This window comes from Pelmatolapia mariae, linkage group LG8, assembly GCF_036321145.2.
Source record: "Pelmatolapia mariae isolate MD_Pm_ZW linkage group LG8, Pm_UMD_F_2, whole genome shotgun sequence".
Classification (NCBI taxonomy): domain Eukaryota; kingdom Metazoa; phylum Chordata; class Actinopteri; order Cichliformes; family Cichlidae; genus Pelmatolapia; species Pelmatolapia mariae.
This window is the reverse complement of record NC_086234.1, coordinates 25,358,739-25,383,916: the sequence shown is the minus strand read 5'-3', so window position 1 is coordinate 25,383,916 and position 25,178 is coordinate 25,358,739. Positions and strand designations below refer to the sequence as shown.

The following is a 25,178-nucleotide window of genomic DNA, read 5'->3' as shown; positions in this document are numbered from 1 at the left end:
AGCATACTTCTTTACAAACTGTTCCTTAGGCCTTCTGATCCAAAACAAGAGTAAAGCTTTTTTTGTGCTGCCTGTTTAAGAAAGCTGGCACCGCAGAAGCAGAGGCGTTCAAGTGTTTATCTAAGCCCTGAGTGGACGTGGCTTTGCTTTCCTCCAAACTTTGCGACTGTAGGGTACTTTGATTCAGGGCTTCCAGTTCAAAGCAGTCTTTACCCATTTGTAAATGTTTGCCTACCTCATATTAAAAGAAAAACCTCCTCAGGGCTCTCATTAAATGTTCACTGGGACTGTGGCAGTGTCTTTTGGTGGTTAAATCAATTGGTTATGATGGATAAAATGACTGAATCTGGATTAGTTTGGTATTTGAATGTGTCCAAAATTTTAAAAAAGGACAGAAAGTAATTAGCCCTTACATTTAAGGCCTCTGAATCATTTCCAACACATTATTAAACTCCATGAAGACGTGATAGAAAACACATTTTTACAGCTTGTGTACAGTAGATGATCATTTCTAATTCAAAATAGCAGAATGACTTGTTTCCTTGAAAAAAAGGTAGTTTTCTACAGTTATGTGTCTACAATATGATAACCTGGCAGGTTCATTTCATAATTCAGAGACAGACATAATCTGTCTCTGAATGCACCGTTTTTCAGATAAGTGTCTGTCAAGAAGTAACTATATAGACTGTAAATAAAAATGGACAAAGTAACATGCATGGCATCACCGATTGGTTTGTGGACTACAATTATATTTAATGACATATTTATTTAATTATTTATTTTTAAACCCAAAGTAACATATTAGGGTACTGTGGGGATATGAATGCTAGCTATCTGCCTTTGTTAATAAAGCAACATGATTTTGCTATTCTTTAGTGCTGTTCAAATGTATAGTGGACTTGACATCCCATAATGCCTTGCGAGACGTACCGTACAGTAATATTATAAACGAAGGAACCATCCATGGTGTTACTTTAGTCATGTGATATATGGCAGCGGTCCCCAACCGTTTTTTGCACCATGGACCAGTTTATGTCCAATAATATTTTCACAGACAGGCCTTTAAGGTGTCACAGATAAATACAACAAAATAAAACCAGTACCAGTACCCAAAAAAAAGAAGATTTATTCATAACACACGGGAAAAGACCCAGGGAAACTGAGTTAACGATAAAAACAATAAAAAAATAATGCTAAAAACCGATAAAAACCCTGAAAACCATAAATTTCACATCCAAGCCTCATCTCTTGTGGCCCGGTATCAAACAACTCATGGACCGATACCAGTCCGGGGTCTGGGGGTTGGGGCCCTCTGGTATATGGTCACCTTTCACCCACTGAGCTAAACTGGCACCCAAGATGCATCAGCGTTTTAAATGCTACATTACATGTTCATGCAGTAAAAATCTACACCTGTAGTAGCTCACTGGTCACTTTGTTAAGTACACCTGTTCAACTGGTCATTAATCGGTGAGTTCAAGCATATAGACATGATCAAAATGACCTGCTGAATTTTAAACTGGACATCAGAATGGGAGAAAAAGGTGATTTAAGTGAGTCTGAACATGACATGGTTGTAGGCTGGTCTGAGTATTTCAGAAATTTCTGATACTGGGATTTTCCCACTCAGCCATCTCTAGGGTTTATGTGAAATGGTCCAGGAAAGAGAAAACAGGAGAATGGCCCGACTGTTTTGAGCTGAAAAGAAATCAGTAATTCAAAAGCCTCTCTGAATGCACAGCATGTCAAACTTTGAAGCAGAAGACCACATCAGGTGTCACTTAAGAACAGAAAACTCAGGCTACAATTCATGGGCTCAACAAAATTGCACAATAAAACATGGAAAAGACTAGAAAATGGTCTAAATAGTTTCAGAATTGGACCTAATTGACATAAAAGCATGAATCTTGCCTTGTATCAGTGGTTCAGGCTGGTGGTTTAATGGTGTGGGAGGTATTCTCTTAACTAAGCACTGCTTAAACACCGCAGTCTCTACCTGAGGGTTGTTCCTGATCATGTCCATGCCAGTCAGCTCATCTTCTCATGGCTGCCTCCAGCAGGATAATGCATCATATCAAAAGCTCAAATCATCTCAAACTGCTACTTCTTGAACATGATAATGGCAGATTTGCAGCAGCCAATAAATTTGCAGTAGTGATGCTATCATGTCGACATGGACAGAAATCTCTGAGGAATGTTTCAAACACCTCGTTGAATCTACAGCACAAAGAATTAAGTCCCAACCCAATACTAGCAAGGTGTAACTACAAAGTTGATGAATATTTGCTACTGTCTTTAGCAGGGAGTTGCTAATATTTTTCTCTCTCTTTTCTCTCCCCCTTTTTTAATGGTTGCTTGCCAGTTGGTGTTTAGAACATTTATTTGCTGAAAAACAGATGCTTGGTGTAGCTGTGAGTGGTGTTTCTTTTAGTGTATTGCTTCTTTGAAATTCTTTGACTAATGTCGTTTTCCCATCTATGAACCATAATTGCCACAAATGAAATTTTCTCATTTGTTCCTTTCATACAGAACATTAATTTGACCAGCTTTAAGTGTTGTATAATGAAAATGGATCTAAAACCTGGATGGAAGCAGAAGTCCAGAAAAGCTTTCTAACCTCGTTGTTGGGGAATCCTCATTCTGACTTCATCATTTACAACTTTGCACCCCTACTGGCTTCTTACTGACTGCTAGTCTTGGAAGTCATTGTAGTATGATGTCATTATTGTCAAGAGCTCAAAGGGGTGACAGGCAGCTGGCCGGTGAGCTTGGGCCCAAAAAGCTGTTTCACATTAGTCCTGCTTGGCCTTCACTTCCACACAACAGCAGAGTGAATCATAGCGCTGGGAATTGAAAGTCGCCGTGACTGCAGACTAATAAATCCCACGGTGAAATGTCTCACCAGTAACTGCATGTCTGTCAAACACATCCAAGTGCAAGATGAAAATAAAAATAATGGTTACCAAACAAGAGCACATGACATCATCAGCTACTATTTTAAATACAAGAAGCCTTCCAGACTAACAGCAATTAACATTTTAACTGCTGCAGAGGCAAAAGACTTGTGATGTACTAACAGCTTGAGCCATCATAGTCTTCTGTTTTTTTGTTTTGTTTTTTAAAGTCAACAACTACAGAAGGAACCTTGAAAACAAGTGGTCACAATGGCAAATCTGGGGTAACGTGTTCACCCGCAGGCTAACCGACTGCTTCTTCTGAGCCAGCTCTCAGCAGGACTGCCACACTGTGCCAGTGTACTGTGCTTTAGTGAAAACTTTGAAGCCCTGTGGATACTGCCCTTATTTGTTGTACTTACAGAGGGGATTAAAGAGGACGAGGTCACCCTTCCAACATGAACTGACTGTACTGGACACTGGATGTTGCTTACTGTTCAGAAGCTAAATCTTAAATTGTCCTTCCTGTGATTTCCACTTGCAGAAGTCTTTCATTACTCTTTTTTCCCTTGCCTTAAGACCAGTGTAGCTATGCATTACCCTAACCACACAGGATATGTTGGTTGTAGACTATGTTTACCATGTATTGTATTTCTATGGACGGACATGATGGCATGCTTGGGATAGAACGAGCACAGACACACGCAAGGGTTTCTGCTTTAACAATAGGTTTTGTTTGGCTGCTTGACTGGTGACATCAGTTGTTTCTGTTTTAGGAGTTGTCTGCAAACGCTGCTGGCCCATCCTCAGACATGTTACAAACATCGAGTTGTCCCACAGCTCATATATCCTATATGTCTTCCTTGCCCCATAAATATATATTTTCTCTTGTGTCTTCATTTAAACTCCTCCTTGCCACCCTACACCTCCATCTCTTTACTTAAACAATTTAAAATTTATTTTCCTTACTTATTATATTTTATTGCCATTGGATCGGTTTCCTACGAGCCATGCACTGACCTGTCTTTTTGTCAACGCCTTGTGTTTGCTCTGTGGGTGAGATATTTTTATACGACCTCTGGGGTTCCGCTTGTCTCTCTCACGCAGCTTCTTTTTCTAAAATAATTTGGAGGCTGCAAGTAAACTAAAGCTAACATTTAAACCTCCCCCTCTCTCATCACAACTCTTTCACCACCACAAGAGTAGCTGACACCCAATCCGGCCCCTAACGGCTGTGCCCCTTTCACGTCTACTTTTAATGCTTGCATTTTCGGCAAACGTGTGAGCTTTAATCATAACAAGATGCCTTGCTGCACTATAAATTTGTCTATCATTGAATAAATACAAATTTTGTCCTAATGTCGTCACTGAAGTCACTTCAGTACCCTTGGGGGTACTAAAACAGGCATTGTGGCAGTGACCTCTCATGCTAAGGTTATGCTCACCTCCAAGAATTAGCAGTTCAGGTTCACCTGCAGGATGCATGTGCATTTGGTTAATTGTTGTGTCGTGATAACAAATAGCTGTCACTCACACCAAAGCAGTTAACACCCAGTTTATATTAGATTTCATTTTTATTTCACTTATTTATATTCAATAAACAGCTGAAATGTACAAAATGAACATGAGTAGAAATGCTTGAATCTTAATAAATGCAGAGATCAGTGGTGAGCAGAGGGAAAAGGGAAAAGGGGAGGGGGAGAGCACAGAGGCACAATTCACACACATGGTTCTAGTTAGCAGACTCCTATTAAGGACAGTGTGGTCTGGAAGAAACTTTACATTTCACAGTCGAAGGGCATTTTTAAGACACTTCTACTCACCGCTGAAAGGTCACTTTCAGTCATTTCATTTATGCAGGGATAATGCTCGCTGTGTGATTGAAGCGAACATTAGAGGGCAACGTCAGGAAAGTTGGAGCGCTAACAAAAGTAGAGGTCAGCAGTGGTTTACATAGTAAAGTAATATATAGCCAAGGGAAAAAAACATGTCCGGGTCTATAAGCACCAGCTTGCCTTAGGAATGTGTTGTAGGTTTCCAGTGGTAGGTGAGATCTTTTGATTTGTTTTGAATTGGCACAGCAGCTCTGGTAAGTCAGCCCCTCTGGATGTTTTTCTGACTAGCTAGGGTTGGCTGATGATATGTATTTCTAATGCTAATACCACATACATGTTCAGCGTTGTTTTTGAAGTGAGTCCATTCACCGTGCTATCTCAAACTACTGGTTAAAAGCTGGTACAGCCAACCTTTGATGGCTGGAAATGGAGCAAAACGCCACTTTGAGATGAACTTCAGAGAAGCTTAAAAAGTGAGACTAGCAGTCTGAATGCAGAGAACTCTGATAGCGGACGTCTTGGGGGAAGGGAGGGATCAGGTGCCTTTGTGTCTGGGTTTCAAGTTCACTGTTTAAAAAAGCTTTCCTTCGCTTTTCCATGCCTGAGTCCAAAGGATCATTAAATTGAAAAAACAAAAAAAAGGTCTAAAGCACTTTCACACTCAGATTCATGGAAAACGAGAAAGCGAGGAAACCTTAGTGTAGGTATGTGGGATCGTGGCCAAAGTGGCTTTTGGTTCTTATCTGAAACAGCAAATCACCTCAAGATTTAAAATCCGTTACTGGCGTTAATGTGAAACAGCCCAAACACAACTCTTAGTCTGACCCTGACCACAGATCAGGTGTCACAACTGCTGGCAGCCTTGTGAATTTACACTATGTGCCTGTGTAAGTCAGTGGTGAGGGTGTTTAGCCTTCATGTAACTCCACCCTTGTATGTATATATAAATGAGTTCATGAGTTGCTAACAGCCTGCTAAGCCGATGTTGGCACCAGATGAAAAGTATTGTGTGATCTTAAGTGTTTGCCTGTGGGGGGAGGTCCGAGGGCTGATTACCAGTTTTGTGTCAACTCTTTGGGGCTGTGGTCAATATAAACTGCAGCTTGATACACAAAAACAGACTGAAGACAGATGCTGGGAGGCAGATAAAGCTGGGAACTCACTAGAAAGTAAATCACATTTGATAATGGTGGGCTTTGGGTTCACATTCATAACAACAGATGTCTTTAATTAACTTTTTCTCTCCTTTATAAATCCACTCACTTCAGAATGGGATTTCCAGCTATTCATTGTGGAAGGGAGTGTAGCTGGCCTAAGAAATATCAAAGGCTATCACTGGAGTCATTTTATTGTATGAAGCAAAGCATATAAAACAGGATTTCTTATTCAGATCAAGCCTTCATGTATTTCAGTTTATTCTAAATGACGCCATTTTAATAAAGTGCATTAATGATTTCAAAGGAACAGTTCAAGGTTTTGGGGAAAGGCTTGGGTAAAAAAGACTGATGCTTTGCTCATGTTGTTACATTCAGTATGAAATTAGCTCAGCCTGACTCCAAGCAGAGAAATTCTGGATTTGCACCACACCTTGCCGACTACTGCTATTGCGCTAGCCTGCCTTTGTCCACTGTCCTTCTACAAATGCAAAACTATAAATCTGACTCAAGAGAAAACAATGGAGAAACCAAGTCAGAATCTTAGGATGGTAAATGTAGCCCTAGCGCATGGCACTGCAAGCCAAAAGTGATGTAATTATTGTTAATGTGCTGACTGGAAAGACGGGCTATGGAGAAGATGACTTTCTCTGGAAAATCATGAAAAACGTTGCCATTGTGTACGCACCAGAGGTTTCAGATTTCTTTGGACTGCATTTGAATTTGAAACCTGGTTTGGATCTCATATTTCAGAAAATGTATTTTTGAAAGTTTGTCTTTGTAGCTCAGGAGCTAAGTCACACTGAAAAGCAGAGAGCTAACAGGACCAGCCTGAAATACAACAACACGGGAGGAACAGGAAGTGCTCCTGTGCTCATTACTCTGACCTGAACAGACCAAAACCAGTTATTAAATACTGGTTATGAAATACATGAATCCCAAAAGCTGGCATAAAGTGTTTTGTGTAACTATTTGTTTCCAATGAATTCTGCAATGAGGACACAACGTTTGCTTGATGTGAGCGTACCAACCTTGTGTGGCTTGAAACGACACTTCAAAAGTTATCTTTTTAAAGTCACCAACAGCAGCACTGTTGAATATGCCAGAGCAAACTCGTCATGTCAGCTTCACAGCAGCACCTTATTCACTCACTAACACGTAAAGTTTTGCCTCACATATCCAAACCTCCATTTTCCCTTGTCATGACAGACGAATCAGGTCTAAATCAGCACAGAAGTCTTCAATTGCGTTCCCAGGCTCGGCTACACAGGTTTCAATTGTGGGTACAAATGAAAACAAGAAATAAAAAGTCCAGTAATAAAAAAAAATCAGTTTGCACCGTGGTCTCACAAAAAGAAGTTATACAAAAGTTCATATAAAATCATATGTATGATTTTGCCATAATTTTGAGACATTTTTCCTTCACAAACCATTTAAATATAAAAAAAAACAATACAGACTATAAATAGAAAGTACTTTTTTTTTTTTTTTACATAAGGCACAGGTACTAGTGGTGTATGTGTCTCTCTCATAGCTGCTGTTCCTCGAACAGTATCTGGGCATACACTGTGCCACTACGTGATGCCTTGGTCTCTGGAATTGGCTTCACCAGATCCAGCTCTGCGTAGGTCAGGTTCTCCTCCACTATCCTCGGCTAGAGATCAAGGAGGACAGAGAAAAATAATGATGGAGAAGAAGGAGAGAGCTAGTTAGCGGTTAGAAAAGGAAGGTTAGAAAAAAATTATAGAACTGCATAAATATATTACATTGCTAAAGATGCTGTAGATTTTGGTAAATCACTGGTTTTGGTAACTTGGAGCACGCTGTGTGTAAACACCACCCTGCAGCAGTTCTGGGTTGAGGTAACCTAAAATTTAATTACCTCTTCAAGTATTTTATGACATTACCATACCAAGCTGCCACAGAGCCACTTCATGCCAACAGCAATAAAAGATTGGTTATGTGGCACAGTTTTTCTGGCACCTTTGTCTTAGACATTCTGCTTAAATGTTCATTTAATTTCAAAGTTATATTTAAAAGTTTTTGTCTGCATTGTCTGGTTTTCCACTCTTTTTTCAGTTCAGTCCTTGTACCTTACCTTAAACATGCAAAAAAGGATACTGCTAACTGATAATCAGGCATGAATGGTACTCACCAACACTACTTTTCTTGGTTGAGGTTTTAAAAGTTTCGGTTTGTGTGTTTTGTCTCCAATGGGAACTGCACAAGGGACAAGACAAGTTGTTAATTGAGCCAATAGAAGGTAGATACTGTTGTAACTGGGAATATTTGAAGGTCCCAGTTGCATTGCCCTACAAAAAAGTTGGGATACAGAATGCAGGGATTTGCAAATAACTTAACCCCAATTCAAAATAGTACAAGGACAACCTAGTAACAAGAAACTTGTTTCAAACGGACAATATGTTTAGGCCTTTGGGGAGCACTGCATTAAAAACAAGGTCATTCCGTAACACATTACATGGGTGCAGGAACACTTCTGAAAAACTTCATCATGTTCTGAACTAAAAAAGATAAGGATCAGTTAACTTGTCAGCACAGTTCAAAGCCATCATCTGTAATAGTATGGGGAGTGCACTTGTGTATTAGTGTATGGTTAATGGCCCCATTAATTCATTAATTTCTCTCTCCTCAACCGGTCGCAGCAGATGGCCGCCCCTCCCTGAGCCAGGTTCTGCCGGAGGTTTCTTCCTGTTAAAAGGGAGTTTTTCCTTCCCACTGTCGCCAAAGTGCTTGCTCATAGGGGGTCATATGATTGTTGGGTTTTTCTCTGTATGTATTATTGTAGGGTCTACCTTACATTATAAAGCACCTTGAGGTGACTGTTGTTGTGACTTGGTGCTGTATAAATTTTTTTTAAATTGAATTGAATGATATACAGATTTTGGAGAGAGATACGATACCATCGCTGATGGTACATTTTCAGGGCAGACAGGTTATATCACAGCAAGACAACCCCAAACTACGTTTATCTATCTTATAACAGAGTAGCAACATTGCTTGGTAATAAAAAAAAAGCTGCAAAACCCACTGAAAGCATGTGGTGGAGTAGTTAACAAGAAAAGGCAAAATAAGCCTATTAAGACACAAAAGGAATGCATTTCACTTTTCAAAGTTACTACAATTTCTGTAATTTGCTGATAATTGTCCTAAAATGTTTCTAAACTAGGAATTCTGGTCATTCTAAAATCTTTTTTAAGACCTAGGCGGAGTGAAAATCCAGAATGTTTTTTTTTACCTACCATTGGAAAAAAAATATCCATAGAATTCCACTTGCTAATTAGGAAGTGAATTTGGTGTGACTCGGCATTGGTTTAAGAGTGGGAACATGTTCCCAGCTAATTTAAGGAAACCGCTCCATAACTAAGTGTATATGTGGAATGCCAGTGTATTTTCATATTTAGAAATCTATGAGAACAACATGAAGTCAGAGCAAACTTTTAAGTTGGGATTTTTCTTACAGTCATGTACAAAGGAACAATTTTCACAGAACTCTGTACAGTCCTCTGAAAACATTATGCGCACCCCATGATTTAGTAGCTTGTGGAACCACCTTTAGCTGCGACAACTTGAAGTAATATTTTCTATATGACTTCATCAGTCTCTCACTGTGATGTGGAGGAATGTTGATCCACTCTTCTTTATAACGTGGTATCAGTTCATTAAGGTTTGCAGTCTTTTGTTTATGTACAGCTCTCTTAAGGCAGATGACCTCACATTTGGCTCTAGAATACTGGTATATAGAGTTCATAGTCAACTCAACAAGTAAAAGCTGCAGCATGCATGGCATGGGCATGCCCAGACCCTGTAGTTACAAAACAAATCATTACTCTTCCACCACCGTGCTTCACAGCTGGTATGTTTGGTTTTCTTTTGGCCATTTCCATATGGTTTAGTCTGTATGAAGGACATTGTTCCAGAAGTCTTGTAGTTTGTTCACATGCAGCTTTGCAAACCTAACCTGTGCTCCCATGTTCATTTTAGAGAGAAGGCGCTTTCAGCTGGCAGCCCTTCCAAACTGTCAGAATTTTAACATTTAACATGCTCACAGAGGCTTGTAGAGACTAACATATAGATCTTGCATTTTTGGGAATTTGCTAGGATACTTGTTCCTGGGAATATTGTGATGTGTTACTAAAATGCCAGAATTTCTGCATTTCTAGACGTCGTCACACTTGCTGATGATCAGTTAATCAAATGTATTTAATGAGCAGAACGTGCCTGCTACCTGTCTTCTTAATTCCTATGGGAGCACTAAGGGTCTACTTAGATTTTCACAGCTATATGTTCTGCTATTGCAGAAATGATAATATAAATATAATATAAATATCTGTAAGGCTAATTTTAAGTATTCACTCAAGTTTTCCAACATGTTTTAGAAAACATTAAATCACCAAACTTGTGATTACCTTTTGCCGGTATCTCTGGTGGTATCTCCTCTTGGTAGTCTCGGCTCCTTTTCTTCCTGTATCTCCTCTCCTTCTTTGGTAGAGCAGGAGACACACTGATCACACTGGTGACTGTTTCTCCTGAGCTGTAGTGGAATCAGATTAGCAAAGGTTCAGTTTATGTGATTGATAGTTGTTGTTTTTTATTATTATTACAGTTTTCTAGATTCTTTTTAGAGGTGGCTTGCTCTTAAACCTTTACCTGTTTTGCGGGCTTTTGACCAAGTGGTAATTGTCTGCAAAGACAATATTGGACTGTTATTTGAAAAAGATGAAATCATAGACAAAAAGAAGAAAACGGCAACGTCAAAAAGAGTTACAAGAAGACTAGACTAAAATGCTGCTGACCTTTTAGCCTCTTCTTCCTCTGTATGTACTGGCAGGTCACTGTCACGGTGAACATGCACATGCACAGCAGACCCACTGAGCAGATCAGCACTGCACACAGGTACACATCTGAAAAACACAAACAGGCATGCATCAGTCCAACACTGCAGGAGCCTGCACTGTTACTTCACTGTGCACAAAAATGTAAATGGAAGAAAATATGAGAACATGTTTGGCCAAACTATTTCAAGGTACTGGAGTATATCCTTTGGGTTGGGCTATTTTTATCTACCAAGGACTATACAGTGCCAGTTCACCACACAAATGCAAACACACACATTCACAGACTAAAAATATCTGCACTTACCTTCAAACAAGCTCCACAGACTTTCTTTGGCCTTGGTGGCCGGTAGGACATGCACTACAGTGAAAATGAGAGAAAAGAAACACATGAAGTCCGTAGTCATCACTGTGGGTTCCCTGCTGCCTGATTACACACCGGCTCGAATTTAAATAAAGCTAATTGCAGGAGGACAGGGAGTCTATTTTGGCCTCCTCCCTGCCTGATTTTGTCTCTGATTCACCGTCCACAGTTCAAAGACTAAACATCTTATTGAGTCAGACATTAGCGCAACAGTTATGCATCTTTGCAAACTTTCACCTCACACTCAGACATAATCCAACGTTAAGAAAAGGGCAACCTCTGCACACTTTGGCTAAACACATGTTGCCTCAGGCTTGTTTCTGCTCTTACATGGGTTGTTAGGTTTCTCGTCTCCAGACAAAACATCACAATTGAATCTTGACCCAAGTAGCACTGGGCTTTGTGTGGCCAGCATACGTCATTGTATAAAAAGCTTTGAGTGCTCAGGTAGAGTAGAAAAGTACTGTATAAGAACCAGTCCATTTAACATTGAACATATTTCTAGTGAGTATTTCCGGAACTTGATGATGGATCATGAAATAAAATGAAATGCATTGATCTATTCCAAAATTAGCATTTATCAGTAACCAGTATTATATCATTAGCACAGTATTTAGCTTTTAGTTCCAGATTGGTGAATATAAATGTTAAAAAAGTATCTTTTTGTGAGTTCTTTGCAACACTCCATCCAATCAACTGGAAGCTTTTAGAAATTGTTGTTGCTGTGAGTAGCTTACATAAAGCAGCTGAACAAGTGAATTTAATGTCTGTTGACTTGACTAATTTGATTGATTAGCTAGTAGGCTAATTAACATTAGCTCCATGAGCTAGAAACTTGGTCTCTGGGCCTTCCCAATTTAGCTCATTAAATTAAATGGTGTCAAGTATGTTTGATTTTATGTATGTGAATGTATGTGTAAACATACACACATGTACAAAACATATATAGTATTCTTGTACAGTATGAGGTTTACTCTTAATCTGTGTAAGTTGATGTAGTTACTGCGACCATTCGTTTGTGAAATCCTTTATGACGTTTTCTATTACTGTGTTGGTGATTTGAAGCAAGATGTGAGAAGTAAGGGGAAGATCTGAGTCTGAAACCAAATATTAATTGGCTTGTCGATCACAAGTCGATAGAGGATAACTATATCCTGGACACTCTTTTCTGAAAATAAGGATGACTAATTTTTTCAAAATTAACTTAATGTTTTATTCCTTATTAAGTAACTGAGCCCATAAATTAACAAGAAAAGTGCTTGATAAACTCATCTTTGAGGGACATTTTTTAAAATAGATTTCTACAGGACCGGAAGTCCTTTTGAAGCCACAGGTATCGCCCCCTAGTGGCTATTTGAAAGGACACATTTTTAAGGCAGTTCCATTTTGGCTTTCATTTTCAAACCCGGAAGTTACGTCCATATTTGTTTTTACCGTCCGTGGGTTTACTCAACATCGGAGGGCAGACAGAAAATGTTACACCACCAAAAATTAAAAATAAGCATGAATGGAGAATGAATGCATGTGTAATCTGAATCCAAGATGTGCTGTATGTGTCCAAGATGACAGAGAAAACATGTTTCCAGTGCTCCACATGAAATTTCACCCCACACACTCACTCATTTCTCCACCCCATCTGACCACAGGAGTCTTAACACTGCTGTACTTTTGCTGGGCTGGTGGCAGGAAGCTTGTGAAGTGACACCCACCAGTGCATCTTGAAATACTCTAAACCACCAGCAGCTGACGACAGGCAGGCTCTCCACAACGCCTGCCTGAGACTTTCCCACAGGCATACTGGGTAACTGAGAAATAAGCAAGTATGGAAATAAGCATACCTCAGATAATCCAGAAGCTAAAATATCTATATGAAATGGATTCAGGATTTTTTATTTATTTATTTTGGCTTCAGAAAATTCATAAATATTGGAAGAAGCAGCTGTGAGAGACAAAAAATGCACACAATCACAAATTTCACAATTAGAAGATGTCAAGTATGACAGAGTAGTAAGAAGTTTACAAGAAAGTCTGAAGTCAGAGAAAAGAGTTTCTGCAAATGCCACATGGTTTAACATCTGAATTTCTCTAACATGATACCTTTACAGAATGTAAAACTGCAGATGGCACAAATGTTTAAATGCACAAAGCAGCCACCCTAGATCCTTCCCAGTCTGCAGTAAGCTGAACTGTGCTTTTCATGCCCTGTCTAGTCATTGAAGAGTTTGGACTGAAGCAGTGGTCCTCAGACTGTTTGTACCTTTGTATTTAGTCACCATCTGTGAAACCACTAATCCTAGACTGACCGTATGTGACCTACATTCTGCTGTTTGGAAACACAGCCGTTGAACTTTTAAAAAAGAAGAAGATTGGATAACTATTGGATTATAACTGTCAGAATCTAATCCTGTGATGAAAATAATAATATCAGACTCACTCTTCTGTCCAACTTCCTTTGACAGTTTTCCCTGTTGACCATAGATATATTCATTCTGATACCTCACTGGCTACTTTTAATGCATGAACACAGATATTAATATACAGTAGTCCCTCGTTTATCGCGGGAGTTACGTTCCAAAAATAACCCGCGATAGGTGAAATCCGTGAAGTAGCCACTTTATCTTTTACAATTATAATAGATGTTTTAAGGCTGTTGTTGTGATTTAGCGCTGTATAAATAAAATTGAATTGAACTGAAATGAATGGAGATTAACTCCTAAAGCAACCATCAAATGACCTGTTTGAGCAGCTAATGACCAAAATAATCGCAATGAGACCTTCAGTGCTTCATTGTATATCTCTTCCACACCAGTTTCACCTGGTGACAACAAACAACCTCCCACAACTACTCACCAATTGGTCGTGACCAGTGGTCACCAGGGTGTTTCTGACTAGTTTTTAGGCCTGTGTGACTGGAGGTTAGCAATTAGTTTCACAGTTACTGCCGGTAATGTACACTGTACAGTTTGCCTCCTATATAATATGCCATATTTTATATGGTAACACTAACACTAAAATTCAGCTTTCCCTACTATCACCTTTGCTCATGACAAGCATAAAGTAGCATTAGTAAATAATGATAAATAAAACCAAAAGTCTCTGAGATCCAACAACAGCAAAAACACTCATGAGCCTAAACAGCGTCTCACAGTGAGCTGCTAATTTTCTCAGTCAGATATTTAAAACAGCCAAAATAAATGGCAGATGATTTAATATAAAGGCAAGCCCTGCCTTCATTGTAAATTATTCACAGGCTCAGTCTTGATAACATCTCTGACATTTATGTGGTGTTTTGTTTTTGCCTCAGGTTCTGTGTAGCTCTGTCAGTGCAGATGCACATGTTGGAATAATCAGAAACTGGATAAATCTAGAGTGCTGTATGCCATAAAGCTGCCTTTTATCCTCATATCGAGAATGTCTTCATCCTAGTGCAACTTTTGAAAGGCTCCATCATGCTACAGTGGAAACATTCATCACTCTCCTTTTTTCGTCTCTCAGAGGCACGGCGTTGTATTCGGCTGCCAACTGTATTTCAGAGCTGTGGCTCTTTTTGTGCACCAACAAACCCAACACTGTAAACATCAATACACAGACGTAGACCAGACTGAATAATGATCCTCTGTGACTAAATCCATCACAGAGGATAATTTACTGTATTATAAATGACCAGAGATGAATGTAAGTACACAGCCACATTGTGTGTCTAAACAAAGGTTTGAAAAATGCTTTGAATAATAAGCCCTTTAACTTCCTGTTGTCTCTATGAATCTTTTCTTCTAAGAGTCAGTCTGTACACTTGTTCACTGTGTCCCCATGTCCCCTTTATGGACACAAACATAGACATACTTTGTTGACTTCTTAGTCAAATGTCCCCTCATAGAAAGAGCTATAAAAAGATGTTTATGGTTCTAATTTTCATTTTATTTTTCCGTCGTTCTGACTAAACCCATACCACATCCGTGTGCCATGTACTTCTAGTTAGCTCAGAATGGCCCATATGTTTTACTAAAATACCTAAGAGTACACTTTGTTAATGCCAAGACGAGACCATGCCCACGTTCTACACTGCCCTAAATTTTTCTACAAAACACTCCAGCCTCTCTGGGTGTGTTCATTTTAGCAGTAGTAAGCAGAGTAATTGGGGTTTTGTTTGTGTGAAATTGTGGAAACACTGAAAACCTGATGTTATCCCAGCATAAGAATTCCATGAAATTTGATGAAATAGAAGTAATGGTGAGACTTTACTGAAATGTAATACACGATGAAAGCAGTGGAATTATTCATCCTAAAAAGGAGAGAGTTTTTGCTTCACCACACCAGCAGCATTATGAAGCACTGCAGGCAGCCATCAAACTAATGGAATATTTTCTCAGTTTGCCAACGATTCTGAAGTGTGCCAGAGAGAAAAAATGGAGGAAGAAAGACTTTAATAAGCACATGAGTAAGTAGCAGCACCAGGAATCTACAAGTCTGATTAGCAAATTGTGACGAATGTGTAAATAAAACAACTTTTTTTGGTTGAAAGGGCTCCATTCACAGACATATCAAAGCTCTTTGAGGTCTCTTTTTCATCACAGTTCACTGGCTAGATGCGAAGAATAGAGCTCCAGAATAGATGAGGAAGTATAACAAAGACAAATGTCTGCTTAAGGAAGTTGAATGGACAACAGAGGCATGAAGAGACGAGAAGGCAAGCGTTTGTGTTGCATGTGCCAACTCTTGTTTCTGACTTTCAGTCACTTTTAGGTTAGCTATAAGCAACAGAACTATTAAGATTAATGTTTAGCAAAACATTTTTTCAGAACATTGTTGTTTGCCTTATTACATTGCTGTTATAGAGCAATCTTCACCTTTGAGCAGGAAACGTCTTTTCCATTTTATTGGTTCTGATTTATTGACAGCAGTGAGATAAACAGATCGAATCTGAGTACAGTCTATTGTGTCTGTTAAAAAAGAATTCTATTGAACTGCCCTGTATGCTGAAAAATGTATGCTACTGGGTTTCCAGTGTTTTTTCTTTTTCAGCCACAGGACGTAGACACCCTGCAGTCTTTGAGTCGATTATGAAGTTTTATGTATACCAAAGCAGTCTAGAGTTAATTGTGAGGCTGTGTGTCCAAAGCCAAAGCTCGGTCAAAGCTGGGTCATTCAACAGAGCAATGATCTCAAGCACAGGAGCAAATCCTCACAGGAAGTGATACACAGCAAGGTAGTGATGAGAGATCATAGAAGGTAAATGACAATCCGTGTCTTCAGATCACTATGGATGTAATAACCATTGATGATGGAAAGGGGGCAGAATTCGAGATAAACTTTTCTCTACTGCCAGATGAGCATGTGAAGTGACTACCAATGACACTGAAGAAAAAATACCGGGTCATAAATACATTAGAGGGTTACTTTAGCAACCGGAGCCAGGAATCTCTGTTAATGACCAGCCGTCAGCTTCAAAAGCGAAGTGCAAAGAGTTCCAGTGTTTACACAGCTTAAAAGAGCAAAAATAACAAATTTTGCTGAACTGAAGTCATGTTCTAGAAGAAGAGTGGTCAAAATAATAAATTTATACTTACTTTACATTGCAGTATAAAAGGCCTTTAGGTGACTGCTGTGTTTTGGCACTAATAAAAAACCCCTTCATTTAAATTGAGTCTTATAGAAAATGGTCACGTATCACAGTTACTGCTGCTAAAGGTGTTTCTACAAGCTGTTGAATCATGAGGTGTACTTGCCATGTCCTAATTGCAGTATTGAAAAATGACACAGTAAGCTTCTTTATTATTATCATCACTCAAACCATGATGGAATGGAGCTTCCTTGGATGAAAATAGCTCCCCACATCCTCAACCACAAAAGGTTAAGAGCCCAACACGAGCCTGCTGCCCACTCGACTGTCATTGTAAATGAATATTCAAGCTCTACCTTCCTGAGCACAGCTATCTCTTGTTCCATTTCTGCTGAGTCTCTCTGGGCTCCCTGTCTGTTCTACTTTAGGGAGGGAAACTCAATCTCACGGCCAATGTCAACAGCTCTCAATAGGGACTCCGTGTCTGCTTAGCCCCAGACTTGGCCACAAAAGTCACAGCCTGTAGGAATGCATTCATGGAAAATGCGGTGATCAAAATGTGGGGAGGAAGACACCGTATGGTTATAAATTTAAAATGGAACTGTCTTCGGATTGTTGCGAGGATAAAACACTCTGACTCAACTCATTATTTCAATAAACTATTATTTTCAGAATGATCATTTCAAGTGCTTTCTGTAGCCATTAGCGACAATATTAACGAATACTCTTGCACTCTGAATGTGTATTGTCCACTGAAGAGTGGATGAGAGTGTCGACTTGCTAGTGTAGCCAGTAATCTTTTCCCAAACTCTCTTGAACTGTGAACGCTGAATCATAGCTTAGCGACCATAACAAAGCACGTGAGGTCACTCAAGCACTGAATTTCTCCACATGACGAAGCAATGTCCAAAATGCGGTCTGTGGTTTTAGCAGGTTTTTCAAGCAAAAGTATGTTTACCCTCACTTACATAGGATACAAATATTAGCAAACCCGGCTAACTAGGTACTGTTTGCAATACTATAATATCCAAGTGTTATTTCAGATGGTAAAGATTACAGGTCATATTACAAAAACATGTGTATTTTTCTTTATGTGTCCTTTTTTTTCCCTTCTTCTCTTTGTCATGTCTTTTTTTTCTTGCAAGCAAATGTGTTTGGCACAACAGTGCATTCAGATCATGATTCTGCTTGCTAGCACTACCAGACAGGACAGGTAAAAGTTTAAAATAGATTTTAGGTACATACAGTATATTTTTTACATCCTTTGTAGATATAACAGTCTGATCTAACATATTTCTAGAACTAACTGAAACTGATGAAACACGAGTCATCTAGAAACATCAGAGATAACATTTTTATCTGCTAGATGAAACGGTAGCATTAGCTCAATTATTAGCTTCCTTTTCAACAACCAAAACCACGATAACTGATCACAAATCTGAAGCCTGATTTTCTCTACCTGTGCTTGTGATTGAGGTCATATCTAACCCCTTCTACTAAGATCTTTTTATTAGACTTTTATGTATGCTACACTTATTATTTACAGCATATTACTATAGTTAGCTTATAGATGTCGCAGGTGAGACAAGAACAAAAAAGAGATCAACAGAAACTGCTGAACAGTTTCTGCAAATCTGGCACAAATTAAAAGCAGGGAAGAAAAACTCTTTTTAAAGATGCTTCTGGTTTTTATGAAAGCGAGTGGATTTCTGAGCAGTATCTGGTACCACTGTATGTGTCATCCATTCCATTATGTGAACGTCTCATGTGGTAGCAGTGGAAACCTCACTACTTTCTCGCTGCTCTGTCTCCACGATCATTTAGTCAGTCACAGCCGCAACTTGTTGAGACTGATGAACGGATCCTTTAATCGGCAGGCTTCTTCACTAACCAATGACATTTCCCCTCCCAAATCTAAAGCAGGATTATGTTTTTGCTCACTAAACCCACTTCAGCAGCCTCTTCAGCCTGATGCATTACATCATCCAGCTGTGGTCACACACTACTGCTACTGGTGACACATAATGACTCCTTTAGGTCAAATAGCTATCACAATTGACATGAACTTGAGTCTCTTAAAGTCTGTAAGTTTATGAATGTCACCAATTTGCTTTAAGCCCTTAGTTGGAGGCTTTTGTGACCCCTTCAATTTTCTGCCAGATGCAGTCCAAGGTAGTGACAATGTTTTGCTGCTGCCAGTGGATTATCTTTGTAGACAAACCTACAACAGCTTAAACATCTTTGTAGATGAACTATTAACAAGCCTGAATTTCTCATTGCTTCTGTTGTGGTTGTAGAGATAGCTGTCAAGCCTCCACCCTCCACTATCAAAAGATTTTAAGACTTTCTAAGAGAAACTGTGCCGTGATGCTGCAAGCCACAAACATTCCCTAATGTTTTAGGACATTTTCCACATCCTCCAAAATTTAAAGATCATTTATTTTTCCACCAAATACATTCGACATAAACTGTAATTTTGCTAATCCTTTAATCCTTAAACATAAGGGGCACTGTGTGTGCCCACTAAAGTGGATGGATGTACAAAGTGGGCATTCCATTTCAAACTCTGGATTCACAAATGGCTGCAGAGGAGTCTTTGTGAAAGCACATGCCAAATTGGTTTAACATGCACACGTGTTGAAGTCTACAACTTTTCAAGGATGTAGACTGTAAATGCAGCAATATCCTTTTGTGAACATCACCCAGTGTTTTCAAGTGTAACCTTTTCATCTGAAGTTGATTTGGATCTTCAATGTGGCAATTTTAACAGGCCACCCAATGTGAAGTTCCAGCCCAGAGTTTCTTAACAAACCACTAACTGAGGAACGACTCAGAAGCCTGTTTCTCTGCCTGCTAATGAGTTGATTGGACCATTTTCTGAATCATTTGAAGTTCATGAATCGCAACTAAATACTAGCTGTTAGCAGTGTCTAATGATAAGTTACTATATTCAGTATAGGACTACCCACTTTTTGCTTACAAAATTACATCTGTCTGTCCTATGTATTTACAATTATGATTATTTCAGGTAACAGTCCTGGGTCTTCTTTCTCATATTTTTAGTGTAATCATGCGGCACATGTTTTAAGTTGCTAAAAGGTCTAGAACACAAACCCAGACTCAGTATCCGGATTGTTCTACAGTGAAGACATGCTGTTACAATAGCTGCAGTATGCAGTTCAGTATTGTCTCACTGAAATATGCAAGACCCTGTCTTAAAAGGATGTGATCTAGATGGGAGCATACGTTGCTGTAAAAGTTGGATATTACAGCACTCATGCTGCCTTTCCAGATATCCAAGAAGCCAGTTCTATAGGCACATACATCCCTATCAGAGATGCAGGCTCTCCTCTTTGGAATTTCAAATTTTGATTAATCTGACCACAGAACACTCTTCATGTTCAGAAACAGTGATTTCTGCATGTCCGTGGAGTGATTTCCTTGACAGAATCGTGTCTGTTTTTAATGCATTGATGCATGAGGTCTCGAAGACCACAAGCTTCTAATATTGATTTTCAGCCTTGTCACTTGTGCACAGAGACTTCTCCAGATTCTGGGTCTTTTGATCATAGTATGCACTGAAGCTGATGAGATATTTAAAGTCTTTGGAATTTGCAGATACATTTGTCAGCTGTACATTGATGAACCTGTTCCCATCTTTACTTCTGAGAAACTAAGATGCTCTTTTCATACCCAGTAATATTACTGACCTGTTCCCAGTTAAACTTTTTAGCTGCCAAATATCGACTGTTGAAAGTTATTGTTATCCATATGACCTAAAACTGTTTGTTACCATTGGGAACCATTGTTTGGATTGGAGCATCCCTTTGATTAAATCTATAAGCGCCACTCTCACATTTACAAAGGTCCATATGTATTGACTCAGTCAATGGATTCTAATATGGCGGTTTGTAAATCACTTGTAAATCACCAAATCTCAAACAGTAACTATAACTACAGGGAAGCTCCAAGATAGCAAACCAAGCCCTCACCTCTGAGCTCAGTAGCAGCAGTGTAGTTGGACGAAGCTTTCCAGCGAGTCTGATGCTTTTTAAACTCCTGCACCCGGCACATGTAGAGCCCCCGGTCCCCCTCGGACACGTTCAAGATAACCAGCTCAAAGATCTTCCCCTGTTTCACCACTGTCAGCTTCATCTTTGGCCATGGGAAACTTTTTGTGTAGTTGCCATAGAAACGCTCCTTCCTCATATTGACACGGGCGATGAGGAGTTCGTCTTCTGGTTGATCTGTGCCCGCTGGTAGAAAGGTCCATTTAACCACAGGTAACGCTGTGTTGCGACGTCGCTGGGAAACCACACAAGTAAGTGTGATATTTTCTCCCTCCTGGGCCACCGTGAAGGGAGAAGGGGTGATGGTGGCGTTGATGGCCAAACACAGATCTGTAGAAATAAGTAAGAATTACAGCATATATTATTTGGACTATTGGATGCCATTGGCTGCAGGTTGTTTAACAAAAACATTTGTGGCTTTTGTAAAATAATTCAGAATTTAAGTGATTAAGATTAAGTTAAGGAACATGGTGCAGAATTCAAGTCTTTGCAGAGATGCAAAGATAACTTTTTTATACATTTTTTTTGCTGTTTTTTCTTCTGTTAAGCCACTCAGCACTGACCCATGAATCATTCAAGCATAAAGAAGGCACCTGAGCCACTGTTGTTTTTATGTGTAACACCTAAGTAAGTTTAGGCACCTTGGTACCCATAGCAACATAATTTGTTCCCATTTCTTTAGCTAAACCTTTGAAAAATGCCAGTGAACACAGTTTGACAGGCAAAAATGTAAATGTTTTTTGCACCAATACGGTGATTCCCAAAGAGCAACACGAGTGTGATATTTAAAAACCTGCCATATCTTGGCATGGAAGAGTGTTCTCAAAAAAAATTAGGGAAACTGGAGGAGAAAAGAAGAAGTGTTAAGCTTAACAATGATCTGAAGCAGATGAACGGTGGGCCAACGGTGGCTGTGAATGTTTTTAATTTGGACCCAGAACTGACTAATAACGTGAATCTATTGTGAACAACTTTTACGATGAGACATTCAAAGTCACCACATCGCATCAAAAGATCCTAAAAGTGCTCTGAAAAATGGGCAGTCCCATAGGCTGGGTTGTCCTGACACAGGTTTTAATTTTGGGGGGGTCAAAGCTGTACTGTTCACAAAAAGTGTAAAAAGTGTCCATATTGTATCAAATGTAAGTGTGGGCAGCCTAGTGTTATTCATCAGTAGAAGAATAAATCAGTGCATAGATGGCTTGAATTTATCTTTTGATAGTAAATGCACTGAGAAAGAACAGCCATTAGCATCACAAATCAGAGCTAAATAGCTACACACTCCACGGCGAGTTTGTGAGTTTGTTGTTGCTCAGCAGCTTTCTTCCCTCTCGAGCTGACAGCAGTGTTGTTTTTGGCAGCTGTGATGACATACGTGGGATGATGGTTGAGGAACAAACTTTACTGCTGCGCGTGTTGTATGGCATTATATATGACACTTCTGCTTTTGTCAACTTTGGGCACATTTTCCACGACATGCAAGCGTTTTACTGTCAAACAAGTCACATGCTTTGAGCGCAGTGCATAATTACAATGAGGGCTTTTCCCCCCAGTTTTGCCTTTTATTTGGTCTTGAGTGACAGAACAAAACAAGGAAAATATAGCTTAGAGACTGTAAAGTGCTGCTGCTGTGATGAGTTACTTAAATCGCCTGAAATGAATGTGGAGGTGAAACTGTAAGCTCTGTTTTACTTTCAAACACACACACAGGAAAACCACCAATTTTCACTCTGGAATTCCCTCCAGTCTGTGCAAAGATATGCCGCTTTGATAAACGGTCTATTCTGTTGATAACACACTCTCTAATCGCACAAAGCTGCAGAAACTGGACAAAGACATGCAGTGCTGAGTTTGAGTCCACAAACCTTCTGAGATAATCAGGAATATTTTTCACCACCTATTTATCCATCACTCTAAAATCTTTCCCGATTTTGTGATGTTTTCGTCTAAGTTTCTCTGAAAAACAGTGGAAAGCATTTTGTCTCCAACATATCCACTTTGACATGAAGCAAAGTAAACTTTTTCCTACCTGCAAACAGAACTCGGGTCAGGAAAGCCAAGACCACAGAGGAGATCTTCATTTTCCACAACTGCAACCTCCACAAACTCTCAGTTAAATGCATGTGAAGAAAAGAAGCCCCAGGTTTCCTCCTCCTCTTCTTCTCCTGCCCCCCCCTGCCTCTCCAGATGAGGAGTGTAACATGAGACACTGGACTCTCTGTTTCTACTCAGAACCTCCCCTATTCCCTCCCCCTCATGTCACACTCAGTGAGACCACATTTGGCAGGCTCACATGAGCACATTTGCACATATAGAAACAGGCAGGTGAGCATATGTGTGTGTGTGTGTGTGTGTGGGTGCATGTGCATGCACCATCTCTGGTTCTGGTAGGAGGACTGGGAAATGTAATTTCCTGTGCAGGAAGGAGGGTGGGGAGGGGAGTGTTGTTTAGGTTGACGCTGAGCAAATCACACTTCCAGCTGTGGAGGACAGCGGCCACAGACCTCAATCAGGGCTTTTATTTTGGAACACACACACACACACATGTGCTGACACAGAAGAAGGAGGGGGCGGGTTGGTTGCAGACTCTGTGTGCGGGAATCTTTGCATTAATTCAATTTTTCCTAAAGCGCTTCACTGGGGCAGTAGTTCGTCCTGCTTTCACAAAGATCCCTAGACACTCGTGTTTAATATTGTGTCTTTGCAGGTCTGTACGTGTTCATATCTCGAAATTCTGTAATTTTGTGCAGGTAACAAGATCTCCTATGAGTTTTTGTACATCAGTCTTTCTGCTTGTTTGGACTGTTGGAACACTTTGCCAGCTTTTATCAAACCTCAGAAAGCAGCGCTAGGATGATCTGGGACATTTCTGATTTGCAGATAAAGGACTGAGGCCTCTTTAAGTGCTCCTGGTCTGGCGACAGTTTGACCAGCCTGGATGTTCCTCTGACAAAGACGTCCCCACTTTGCGAAAGCTCTAGAAGCTCCTGGAGTCAAAATGTTTGTGGGATTCACTAAATAAGAGAAACGAGGCAGAGATCATTGCTAAGCTTTTCTTCCGACTGTTTATCAGCTCTGCAGACAGTTTTTTCCTTTGTGTTCAGCATATATAGGAGAATTTTTTTTTCAAAGTGTAATACAAAACTTGTTTTTCTCAAGCAGCCAGCCCACAGTATTGGCTGGAAAGTGAAGTAATATTTAAGTTGTATGAAGCTACAGACAAACTTCTTAATAAGCTGTTATGTTAAGTGCTGTTGGCCAGTCACAGAATATGCAGTAAAATAAACAAGTTAAGTACACACACATATATATATAATCTAAAGATTTATATTCTCACAAATGTCTGAAGTATGAATAGAAATATTGCAGTGGTTGAGCCAAAGGGAGAACAAAGCAGACCATCCAACCCAACCCATCACCTGGCTTTGTCGATTATGTTGAGAATGATGAGTAAGAGCTTCAAATTTGTGAATCTCTGCTCCATAGAGAATGATACAGAGTATCAAGTAAACAAGATGCATACATTTATAGAACCATGCCACGATCAGCAGCACATCTCCTTCTAATCTTAATGGAAAAGGCGGAACTTTATTTGAAAACAAAAACACTTTGAACTTTTTCCCCCCAACAGTTTCTGTATAAGAACTGAAAGAGCTCGGGCACACTGGCCAGGGCAGTTTAGAAACAAAACAAGCAAAGGGCTCAAAGACCCTAAAATGGATAAACGGATAAAAGTGGGTCCATTTCTACAAACAAACCCTTTCACTCACCAGCCCTTTGATCCAGTTCATTGCCTGTTAGCAAACAGACAGAGCATAAACATACGGTGCAGGTCTATAAATGATATGTTTCTGCAGAGTATTGAATAAATAGGTGAAATGAGAGCTCAATATTCTTATAATGTTCCAGATGTTCCTAGTTTTCATCTGGGTGAAAGTGCAGAAGTAGTTCAGTGACTGTGTAGTAAACATTGTGACTTCAGGATTGACGACATCTGTATGTTATTACTCCGTGTCTGTGTGTAAGGTTTCCAGGATATTAGACGGGGTTTTTAATGAGTTCTTCATGTGTCTCTGAGCTGGAAAAGGCAATCCCACAAACTTGGCAAAAGACTCAGACTTCTAATTTGGGTGATATGGATCTTATAGTATGGACATGGAAAAATGCCAAAGTAATGGATCTACAACCTGAGCACTAACTCTGCTTACAGTGAGTGCAACAGTAGAAGACGTTTCACCTTATACATAATCTAATGTTTAAAATTTTAATATTGACATGTTATAATAATGATACAGGCCAGATATTCAAAAACAAATGTATCATATGTTATTATTTTATTTATATTCCTGTGCCTGTGAGAGTTCACTGTGACTATAGTCCAGAGACATGGATGTTAGGGTAACTGGTACCTACAAATTGGCTTTAGATGTAATTGTCTTTCTATGTTA

The 25,178-nt window shown here is 39.5% G+C and overlaps 1 protein-coding gene across 1 annotated transcript; it reads right to left on the bottom strand.

Annotated features, from left to right (window-relative positions):
* Positions 1-7,308: 7,308 nt before the first annotated feature.
* Positions 7,309-22,829, bottom strand: LOC134633295 (V-set and transmembrane domain-containing protein 4-like). The gene is made up of 8 exons (XM_063482174.1): positions 22,760-22,829; positions 20,653-21,060; positions 11,044-11,097; positions 10,698-10,805; positions 10,552-10,585; positions 10,311-10,435; positions 8,039-8,103; positions 7,309-7,537 (listed from the first exon to the last, which is right to left on the bottom strand). Exons 1-8 carry the CDS (start codon positions 22,809-22,811, stop codon positions 7,412-7,414), a joined length of 972 nt encoding a protein of 323 aa, XP_063338244.1. The 5' UTR covers positions 22,812-22,829; the 3' UTR covers positions 7,309-7,411.
* Positions 22,830-25,178: the final 2,349 nt, after the last annotated feature.